This window comes from Pollicipes pollicipes, unplaced genomic scaffold (assembly GCF_011947565.3).
Source record: "Pollicipes pollicipes isolate AB1234 unplaced genomic scaffold, Ppol_2.1 Scaffold_7262;HRSCAF=8765_pilon_pilon_pilon, whole genome shotgun sequence".
NCBI lineage: Eukaryota > Metazoa > Arthropoda > Thecostraca > Pollicipedomorpha > Pollicipedidae > Pollicipes > Pollicipes pollicipes.
Window position 1 is genome coordinate 24315280 of NW_023597055.1, and position 11405 is coordinate 24326684.

The 11405-nt window shown below is 62.6% G+C and overlaps 2 protein-coding genes across 2 annotated transcripts; both read right to left on the minus strand.

The window, feature by feature from the left end:
* Positions 1-1997: 1997 nt before the first annotated feature.
* On the minus strand, positions 1998-6714 carry LOC119113620 (centrosomal protein of 120 kDa). Its single transcript, XM_037237908.1, has 6 exons — positions 6559-6714; positions 5953-6205; positions 3422-3550; positions 3278-3355; positions 2710-2835; positions 1998-2066 (listed from the first exon to the last, which is right to left on the minus strand). The coding sequence occupies exons 1-6, from the start codon at positions 6663-6665 to the stop codon at positions 1998-2000; spliced, it is 762 nt and encodes a 253-aa protein (XP_037093803.1). The 5' UTR covers positions 6666-6714.
* Positions 6715-7472: 758 nt separating this feature from the next.
* LOC119113621 (centrosomal protein of 120 kDa) lies at positions 7473-10759 on the minus strand. Its single transcript, XM_037237909.1, has 6 exons — positions 10734-10759; positions 10321-10561; positions 9071-9175; positions 8418-8538; positions 8015-8039; positions 7473-7482 (listed from the first exon to the last, which is right to left on the minus strand). Exons 1-6 carry the CDS (start codon positions 10757-10759, stop codon positions 7473-7475), a joined length of 528 nt encoding a protein of 175 aa, XP_037093804.1.
* Between the last annotated feature and the right edge of the window lie 646 nt (positions 10760-11405).

Here is an 11405-nt window from a genome sequence, read left to right on the forward strand (position 1 = left end):
ATGATTCGCCAACGGTAAGTAATGCGGCGCCTTTTGCTGGCAATGTTTGTGTTGCTGAAACGTCCATTTCTATCGCATGATTAGGCCGCCACCACGAGCCTTCCAAAAATACGTATACAGAACGCGTGACATTTTGAGCCACACCCAAATAATTGGTCGAACCCTCCATTTCGTTGGATGAACTCGGTGAGTCCGATTGCAGGGCCACATCTTTTCTCCACGCCGCCGCAGTCAGCCGCTGGAATAGCCCCGGGCTAGCGGCGGCATACCTCCACCCAGGCACGTCCGATCTCCAGCTAACCGTGCTTCGCCGATACGGCAGGGCCTGCTGCTGAGCGGCGTCGACTACAGCATCTGCATCCGCCGGGCGGCCGGCCGCTGCGGCATCGCCTACCGGCAGTGCGCCGACGACACCCAGCCCTCCTCCACCTTCAGGCTGGGCGCCGAGCGCGGCGGCGACGGCGGCAGCGGCGGCGGCGGCGCGTCCGTCTGCGGCGGCGCCTGGCTGTGGCTGCCGTGCGGTACGGACCGGCGGCGGCCGCCGCACCACCTCACGGCCGACGGCGGCGCCTGCCGCTCCCGCTTCTGCGGCCGACGGCTGCGTGTCCGACCCGCCGCCACCGCCGTCGTCTACTCGTTCTCAGCGCCGTTCGTGGTGCGGGTACACGCCGGAGGGACGGCGGGCGAGACGAACGGGGGCAAGGACGCGCTGGCAGACGCTGCCGACATGCGCGGCTTCTGTGTCGACTACACGCAGCTGAAGTGTGACGCCGCTGACGGCCCGTGACGACTGGGACTGGATGATGGCGGTGTGAGGCGGTCAGCTAGGTTAGAAGGTACGTGCGAGAAATGCCCTGTATTTGCGCCTTTCCTGGCACACGAAACGTCACTATGTCACGTCTGTTTTTTATGTCAAGTAGCACACATTGCTCAGTTAGCAGCCCATGGATTGTACAAACGCACATCATAAATAAAATACAATAGTCTTCGAAAGAACGCATGTTCATCCGCGCCGTAACTGGATGCAGTTTACCTTGGCCTACCTTTCACACCCGGCCTATATGACCATACCAGATATTGCGAACTGAGCTCGGTCAGCTTCTTTCACCACGCAATGTCCAATAACCTTACACGGCAATAAAGGCCAACCTGCCACCCTCAGCCAATCACTCGCTGGTAGCCTGCCACCCTCAGCCAATCACTAGCCGGTAACCTGCCACCCTCAGCCGATCACTAGCTGGTAACCTGCCACCCTCAGCTGATCACTAGCTGGTAACCTGCCATCCTCAGCCAATCACTAGCTGGTAACCTGCCATCCTCAGCCGATCACTAGCTGGTAACCTGCCATCCTCAGCTGATCACTAGCTGGTAACTTGCCATCCTCAGCTGATCACTAGCTGGTAACCTGCCATCCTCAGCCGATCACTAGCTGGTAACCTGCCATCCTCAGCCGACCACTAGCTGGTAACCTGCCATCCTCAGCTGATCACTAGCTGGTAACCTGTCATCCTCAGCTGATCACTAGCTGGTAACCTGCCATCCTCAGCCAATCACTAGCTGGCAACCTGCCACCCTCAGCAGATCACTAGCTGGCAACCTGCCATCCTCAGCTGATCACTAGCTGGTAACCTGCCATCCTCAGCTGATCACTAGATGGTAACCTGCCACCCTCAGCCGATCACTAGCTGGTAACCTGCCATCCTCAGCTGATCACTAGCTGGTAACCTGCCACCCTCAGCCAATCACTACCTGGTAACCTGCCACCCTCAGCCGATCACTATCTGGTAACCTGCCACCCTCAGCCAATCACTAGCTGGTAACCTGCCACCCTCAGCCAATCACTAGCTGGTAACCTGCCACCCTCAGCCGATCATTAGCTGGTAACCTGCCACCCTCAGCCAATCACTAGCTGGTAACCTGCCACCCTCAGCCAACCACTAGCTGGTAACCTGCCACCCTCAGCCGATCACTAGCTGGTAAGCGTAGCCTGGTTGAATTCAAGCCTCAGCCAAAATCATGGTCAACCGGTCCCAGGCCTCCCAGCTGAGCCGACAGGCGGCGCTGCTCTACGGTCAGCGTGGACAGATCAAACATGAGGAGGAAAAGGGCATCCATGGCCGGCAACATGACCTCGCAACAGCCTACCGACTGGGTCCTCCCAGCGTTCCCTCGCGTCACCAACCGGGTCCCCCAGCGTTCCCTCGCGTCACCAGCCGGGTCACCCCAGCGTTCCCTCGCGTCACCAGCCGGGTCACCCCAGCGTTCCCTCGCGTCACCTACCAGGTCCTCCCTGCATCTCCTCCGTCTTCACATCGTGACTGACGTTGTCCTCACAGCACTGACCCCGTCCTCACAAGACTGACCGCGTCTTCCTCGTCCTCGACTAGACCACGTCCTACCAACAGTAACTCAGACCTACTAACATTGGCCCGTCCTCGCCTGACCCCTCCTGACAACGCTGATCCCTTCCTCACCTTATGACCTTGACCCCGACCTCGTCCAACTTCCCCTTTACCTCGCCGATCCCTTCCTCACCTCATGACCTTGTCCATAAGACGTATCGTATTCTCGTTCATGAGCTCGTCCTCACAACCTTAATGTCCTCGCAATGCCATCCTCCCCTCGTCCTCACACAGCTGAGCCCGCCGCCAGAGGACTGACCTCGTCCTCGCGGTCCTGCAGCCGCTGCTGGCGCTCCTCCAGCGCGGCCAGGCCGGCGCGCAGCTTGTCCTCCAGCGCCACGGCCTCCCGCAGTCGCTTCTGCACCTGCAGCTCGCGCTCCGCGTCGCGCCGCTTCCACTCCTCGGTTAGCGTGGCCAGGTGGGCCGCCTCCCGCTGTTGCAGCTGCGCCACGGCGCGGGCCCGCACGGGTCAGCAGCGGCGCGCATAGAGGGTACAGCATCACGCAGCCCACTGGGCCCAATAAACGGTGTCATTGTACACCGCTGAATGTGACTGGGCAGTCATGGACAAGTCGACGCTCGTGGGCTTTATCACTGCGCAGTTTTATCACTCTGGCGAGAACACACACACTGGGCTGAGCGACGGTGCAAATCTAAGTCGCTGAGGCCATTGAGAAGCGCGGGTATCCAAAGTACAGTTCTATTCTCGGGTGACCACATCTACTACGAAGACATGTCTTGGCTGGTGCGAAAAGGCCCCATTTCACTCCCTGCACGGACGAAACATGCCATGCTACGACGGGACTAAAGCATTATATCACTAAACCGGCCGCGTCGCCGAGGGAAGGACCGGCGGAACACCCCGCCGGACTCACCTGGTTCTGGAAGAGCACCTTCTGCTCTTGCTTCCACTGCTCGAGCTCGCGGGCCGCCGCGTACATCTCGGCCTCAAGCTGCACGGCTCCACCGTCGGGCGGCGCCACGGTCGCGTCGGGAGGCGGCGTCGGCACGCCCTCCACGCCGGCCGCCTCGCCCAGACCGTCCAGAGACATGGCGACGGTGAGTTGGCCGGCGGCGGCGCCGTCCGGGCCGCGCACCGCGGTCACCGCCAGGTGGCTCTGCTGGAAGCCGCGCACGCCCAGCGACGACTGCCGGCCGGGGAGAAGGGGAGGTCAGGCCGGCGGGTGATGCCCCGGTGCCCGCCGCTGACTGGGAGGGTGATGCACTGGTGCCCGCCGCTGACTGGGAGGGTGATGCACCGGTGCCCGCCGCTGACCGGGAGGGTGATGCACCGGTGCTCACCGCTGACCGGGAGGGTGATGCCCCGGTGCCCGCCGCTGACCGGGAGGGTGATGCACCGGTGCTCACCGCTGACTGGGAGGGTGATGCACCGGTGCTCACCGCTGACTGGGAGGGTGATGCACCGGTGCTCACCGCTGACTGGGAGGGTGATGCACCGGTGCTCACCGCTGACTGGGAGGGTGATGCCCCGGTGCTCACCGCTGACTGGGAGGGTGATGCACCGATGCTCACCGCTGACTGGGAGGGTGATGCACCGGTGCCCGCCGCTGACTGGGAGGGTGATGCACCGGTGCTCACCGCTGACTGGGAGGGTGATGCACCGGTGCCCGCCGCTGACTGGGAGGGTGATGCACCGGTGCTCACCGCTGACCGGGAGGGTGATGCACCGGTGCTCACCGCTGACTGGGAGGGTGATGCACCGGTGCCCGCCGCTGACTGGGAGGGTGATGCACCGGTGCTCACCGCTGACTGGGAGGGTGATGCACCGGTGCTCACCGCTGACTGGGAGGGTGATGCACCGGTGCTCACCGCTGACTGGGAGGGTGATGCCCCGGTGCTCACCGCTGACTGGGAGGGTGATGCACCGATGCCCACCGCTGACTGGGAGGGTGATGCACCGGTGCCCGCCGCTGACTGGGAGGGTGATGCACCGGTGCTCACCGCTGACTGGGAGGGTGATGCACCGGTGCCCGCCGCTGACTGGGAGGGTGATGCACCGGTGCTCACCGCTGACCGGGAGGGTGATGCACCGGTGCCCGCCGCTGACCGGGAGGGTGATGCACCGGTGCCCGCCGCTGACCGGGAGGGTGATGCACCGGTGCTCACCGCTGACTGGGAGGGTGATGCACCGGTGCTCACCGCTGACTGGGAGGGTGATGCACCGGTGCTCACCGCTGACTGGGAGGGTGATGCACCGGTGCCCGCCGCTGACCGGGAGGGTGATGCACCGGTGCTCACCGCTGACTGGGAGGGTGATGCACCGGTGCTCACCGCTGACTGGGAGGGTGATGCCCCGGTGCTCACCGCTGACTGGGAGGGTGATGCACCGATGCCCACCGCTGACTGGGAGGGTGATGCACCGGTGCCCGCCGCTGACTGGGAGGGTGATGCACCGGTGCTCACCGCTGACTGGGAGGGTGATGCACCGGTGCCCGCCGCTGACTGGGAGGGTGATGCACCGGTGCTCACCGCTGACCGGGAGGGTGATGCACCGGTGCCCGCCGCTGACCGGGAGGGTGATGCCCCGGTGCCCGCCGCTGACTGGGAGGGTGATGCCCCGGTGCCCACCGCTGACTGGGAGGGTGATGCACCGGTGCTCACCGCTGACTGGGAGGGTGATGCACCGGTGCTCACCGCTGACTGGGAGGGTGATGCACCGGTGCCCGCCGCTGACCGGGAGGGTGATGCACCGGTGCTCACCGCTGACTGGGAGGGTGATGCACCGGTGCTCACCGCTGACTGGGAGGGTGATGCACCGGTGCCCGCCGCTGACTGGGAGGGTGATGCACCGGTGCTCACCGCTGACTGGGAGGGTGATGCACCGGTGCCCGCCGCTGACTGGGAGAGGGGGAGCAGCCGCTGAGCAGCACCGATCCGTACACTGACACTGGGCACGAGGGATCGGTGTGTACATCAGTCAGGAGTTTTACGATCGCCACGCCGCGGGGCGAGCAGACGCGGTCGGCCACGAGCGGCCACGAGCGACCACGCCAACACCGAATCCCGTTCAGTCCATATCAGTCCCTTCCGAGAGCAAGGCCGAGGTTCAAAAACGTTTGGGTTAGAATGGTTCGCATCAATTGTTTCTCGCAACATCCACTCGGACTGCGACAATGCCGCAGGCTGCAGGCTGCCAACAATGTAGTATGACATAAGCCTCGGCAGCCGCCCACGGCTGCTGTCTGTACCATCAAATTATTTGAGTCACCCTGTTTCTCACTTGCGGATGAAAGTCAGCATTGCTGATGAAAACCGATAGTATCGCACCAAATCGTCGTGAGATCCCAGGCAAGAACCTTTAGGAAAGACTGAACCCTCTCTGCAGTAAGAGCTTCAAACTCCGAATGCACAGCTCAGCTCCAAATGCTTCATAATTCATACCAACGTCGATGCATAGTTCCGCACGAGTGCCAGACAGACTTTTACACTGAGAGAACATACCTAACGAGGACACTGTATGGTCTTAAACCACGGACCGCCGAACACAGCCTACCGACCCCAGCTCGCGCCGCGCGCCGGCAGTACGCACCGTCGTGTGGACGCGCTGCTGCTGCAGCACCGGGTGGAGCGGGACGCTGGCGCGGCCCAGCAGCTCGGCCGTGTCGGCCTCCTCGACGCGCACCTCGACGGCGAACCGACGCAGCGTGGAGCGCAGCCAGCCGCACGAGGCGGCGAAGTTGAACTCGAAGGTGGCGCGCGGCACGGTGGCCGGCCGCCGGCAGGGCAGCGGCACCGGGCCCGAGCGCAGCTCACACGCGTCGCCGAAGTGCGGGTAGCTAAACCTGGGGGCAACGGCGGCGGCGGCTGTCCAGGCCGTTTGTGCGGCTGGATGCTGTCTGGGCTCCGGCAACGCGCGCGCATGACATTACGGTGCACCAGGTGCCTTCCTGTGGCGTCTGCAGCGGAGCACATCGTTATGGGGGATCTTCTGTGCTGCGTGGCATATGCTCACCTGTCGCTCGTACTCGCTCGTAACTGATATGTCGCATAGCACGAAGCACTTCCACATGGTTCATGTCGGGTACGAAAGAAAAAAAGCCCTGGAAAACGCACGCCACGCCCACCAAGTGGAGGGACAACCGCCAGAGGGAGCGACAAACTAATGTCCCACCCACTCCCACACCCGGCAGCTCACCTGAGCACAGCTCGTCCACGACACGCCTCCTGCAGACACAGCTTGCGCAGGTCCAGCACGAACCGGAAGTGCCGCGGCCGCCGGTCCTCGTCGGCGCCAGGCGCCATCTCGACGGCCGGCGGCGGCTGCGGCGGCTGCGGCGGCTGCGGCGGCGGCGGCGGCTGCGGCGGCGCGCGACGCACTGTGGTCACCTCCGGCGATCTGACGGGCGAGCCTCGGTCAGCTGGCAGCGACGGCAGGCGGCCGCCGCCGGCCTGTCGAGATCGATGCCCGGCCGGTCGAGCTCCGCCGCGCACGTGGGCGGCGGCGAGACCGGTCGATGGCGGCAACACCGGCGCGTTTGCCCGATGGTAACGCAAAATAACGCGCCTCCGAAATCGATGTGCGCCGCTGGGCACACCCAGTGTTGCGGCGCGTTGCGATGGTTACGTCGTGGGGCCGAGTGGAGAGGTCCGCAGGCACAGCTTGTCAGCCACGAGCTCCCGGATGGCCAGCAGCCCTCCACAGCGGGCGAGCCCCGGGCCCTCACCAGTGGGAGAGACATCAGCCCCGGGTCCTCCGCAATGGGAGAGACATTAGCCCCAAGCCCTCACCAGTGGGCGGGTCATCAACACCGGAAGTGGGCCAGGTGACCGGATGTTGGGGTGTCATTTAGTGAGCCGGCGGGGGCTAACTGGTGGGTAATGTACCCCAGCATCGGTCTCCATGTCCAACTCTATCATGCGCAAAGCCGACAGCTGGCGTGCCTTTTATCATATTAGCAGCCCTGGATGCTACATGCTACACTGGATACGACACTGGATGATGCATGCAGGTACCTATTATACTGATAAATAGGTGTTATAGAATATCTTTTCTCAGTGCCAGGATAAAAGGCCCCTTTCGAACTTTTCACGTTAGCCAAGGCCTTAGGATTATTGCCAACTGCAAGCGATAGACGCAAGTCAGTTCAGCGGAGATGCCGAGACTAATCGCCTCAGATTTTATCCTTCAGCGGGTTTTGACATTCAGGTGGGACAACCAAAACCCCATACTGCTGGTGCAAGTAGTCAATGGTCACAGAGCAGCGGTGTAATAATCTGATCCAAAGCACACAAAAACTGACCCTACGTCGCTGCCGAGGCGACTCGAGCCCAGGTCCAGCGGAGAACCGACGCCAACCCCATCTGTCGCCGCCGGCGTCTCATCCAGCCCCACGGTGCTGTCGCCAGGCGTCGCCGCCTGCTGCCGCGACGGCGGCTCCACCTCCCGTCGGCCGGACACCGCGCCCTCACCGCTCAGCTGGCTCTGGCCGTCGCCGCCGACGCGCGCGTGCGCCAGCTCGACGGCCACGCCCAGCGCGGGGGCGTGGCCGTCGGCGGCGCGCGGCACCAGGCCCGTCAGCGACGAGGCCAGCGGGTGGGCCGCCTCGTGCGCCAGCGGCTTGGCCGGCGGCGCCGTCAAGGCGGCCACCAGCGGAGCCAGCGGCACTGACGCGCTGCCTGCGCCCCACGAGGCGCGTCACGCAAAAGCCTGTCACCTCAGACGTGATACAGACACTGATGCGCTTCAAATGTCCTGTTTTACAGGAAGCACAATAGATGTGTGGCGGAGCCGAATTAAAAGCATGAAAACACTTTTCACACCTTCCCACACGTTACGGGCAAGCCAGCTAGCACGTTTCCACTCATTAAACGCTTTCTTTCCAAGTGATACGCCACCGCTAACAATCCGCCTGTTCCAAAGACACTTTGACCACATTGGCTTTCGCCGATGATGAGCATTAACGCCGCGCATTTCTATCACAAAGATGATGTCATGTGATAAGAGCCTGGTGGCGCGCGCGCGCGCGTCCGTGACCGAGCGGCGGCCGGGCTCACCCAGACTGAGGTCGCCGCAGCAGAGGTGGACGTCGATCGAGCCCAGCTGCTGCAGGTAGCGGCGCAGCACGGGCAGCCGCGCCCGTACACGCGTCACCGCCCGTTCCGCCAGAAACCGCGGCTGTCCGCGGCGGCACAGCCGGAGATCAGGCGCCTAGCGCGCCGGCACCGCCGCCCAAACGCTCGGAGGTGGAGCCGAGACGACGGCCAGGGGGGGGGGGGAGGGGGGGGGGAGACACCAGACGCCAGAGCTTTCGACGCTCCTACACCGCTGGTAGCGTCACAACAGCTAGGCTGAATTAAGAAGTGGTGCACAACGTGGCAGAGCACCGCTTTCCCACTGGCGACGGCCTGGGCCATTGCAACGACATCCTTATTGCAGGCGACCATACCAGACGGCAATGCAAAACTGCGCGCCTTGAGGTGCGAGGCGCTGCCCCATCCAAACGAGACCAACGCCAAACGATTCGCCAGAGTCGAAACAAAGATACGATACAGCTGATAGCAAACAACGCTCACTAGGGATGATTGCAAACTGCCGAAAATATTAAGACAGCTTCACCTAGCGGGCATACAGCACCAGCATGGGCTTGCGAATCATGCAGCAGCTCGCACCAAAAGAAAGCAATGGCCGCCGCGGCCTCCGCCCCGACCTGCACAATGTTGTTGAAGGTGTCAGTGACGATGTCGCAGCCCAGCAGGCTGTAGTAGAAGCTGAAGCCGGTGCCGGTCGGCAGGTCCACCTCGGGTGGGATCAGCTGGGGACACGGCTCATCATCAGACCGGCTCACTGGGGACCCTCCCATCTGATCATCGGAGGGCACAGCTCAGATAACCCCAGCCCGCGGGGAGAAATCAGCACGCTTATGGCGGCACGGGGTCAGGCCAGTCAAATTCCGTAAAATCGGTGGGAGAACAAACAAACGTGGAGCAGGCAACACGTGGATCAATATTTATGTCCCATCATTTGTGGCATGCACCTCACGTTCTCCTACATCCCAGATGGAAGGAAGAAGCAAACATAAGATAACTAGCCAAAAAAGCATAACTAGATAACTAGCCAAAATTAGCATTTTGCCTTCCAAATTTGCATTCTTTGTGACAAACAACACATCAATCTTAAAAATGTTCGCTGGAATCTACCCTACATACACCATTACCAATCTCTTCGCATCGAGCTGTTTCAAAAATGAAACATAAAACATGAAAATTGTCAACTCCAACGATTTTCATGTCTCCATCAAATGTACTGTCAATCCTGTTAGGGTATTGTTTTCCCCTCCCACACTCTGCAGAATCTCACAAGCTTCAGCGCACTCGCACTGCATATCAACAGCTCCAGATGAGCCATGCAAAACCTCACCCCAACAGCAGCACAGTCACCTCTCACCAGCCCGTCCGCCCCCAGCACGGCCCGCAGGCCCTGCCGCACCATTGCAGAGCCACCTCTCACCAGCCCGTTCGCCCCCAGCACGGCCCGCAGGCCCCGCCGCACCGCTGCAGAGCCACCTCTCACCAGCTCGTCCGCCCCCACCATGGCCCGCACGCCCCGCCGCACCACTCCAGAGCCACCTCTCACCAGCTCGTCCGCCCCCGGCACGGCCCGCAGGCCCTGCCGCACCACTGCGGAGCCACCTCTCACCAGCTCGTCCGCCCCCAGCACGGCCCGCAGGCCCTGCCGCACCACCGCAGAGCCACCTCTCACCAGCTCGTCCGCCCCCAGCACGGCCCGCAGGCCCTGCCGCACCACTGCAGAGCCACTTCCCACCAGCCCGTCCGCCTCCACCACGGCCCGCACGCCCCGCCGCGCCGCTGCAGAGCCACCTCTCACCAGCCCGTCCGCCCCTACCACGGCCCGCATGCCTCGCCGCACCGCTGCCAGACCGGCGGCCGCCCCGCTCACCAGCTCCAGGTTGCGGGCGTGCACCACGATGACCGTGAGCGTGAAGAGCTCCTGCGGCCCGGCTGGCGGCCCCAGCTGAAAGCAGCCCAGTCGCTCGTCCAGCACGGGCACCACCGGCTCCGGCTGCGGCTCCGGCGGCGGCGGCGGCAGCTGCGGCTGCGACGCCGGAGGGCCGCGCGTCGGCGGCGAGTGCGCCAGCGACGCCGGCGGGACGTCGGAGGGCTCGCACGGCTCCGGCTCGCTGCCCGCCGTCTCCGACAGCTGGCGGGCAGGCGGGCGCGTGTCGTGATGGTGGCAGGCAGGCATAGCGTAGACGTCAAAGCGTCGCCGAACACGCTACGTCGTTTGACGGAGCACGGAGACAGGGTATCAATATCTGAGAGCTCACATTTTGATGGCATGTTAGCACATGCCTGCAGCTCCGCTGCATTTCTAACATGACTCAGTTATCCAGCTAGGAAGACGTCCGACACTCCGCTTCGATCATCACCGCGTCGCGAATCTTTGCCTCACGTCGATGGTGGGATCCAGGACGCTGCTTCCGCCCGTCGGGTTGGGCTCCAGACTGAGGCCAAGCTGAACAGCCGGCAGTTCATGTGCAGACTTGGGCCGGCAGCCCAGTATGCGGTGCCACTTCACGTCGGGCTGCGAGGAGACCGACCGAATCACGGCGACGGCGACGGAAGCACGTGCGGGACCCAGCACCAACGCCACGCATATTCCCATCAACTATCACACAGGCGGCCCTCACCCGCACAAAGCATGGTCATTGTTAGAGAACGGCATATGCCCGCAACTATCTACGCACTGTTCGAGACCCGACGACTCTGAACACATCTGAATGTTCTGTACTTTCCTTGTACGCCGGTTTCAATGATTATCAATATTAGGAGCAAATGGCTGGGGTTCTGCAAACCAACTGAGCGAATCCGCCAAATGCCGACGTTTTCAAGTGGTCCCCGTAAAGGTCCATAGTATCGAAAACATGGCTCATCGACTCACACCAATAGCAAGACAAGAGTTCAAAACATCACCGACGCATGCAAAATCCAAGACCATTAGCAGTGTCCCACCTGATGAAAAGT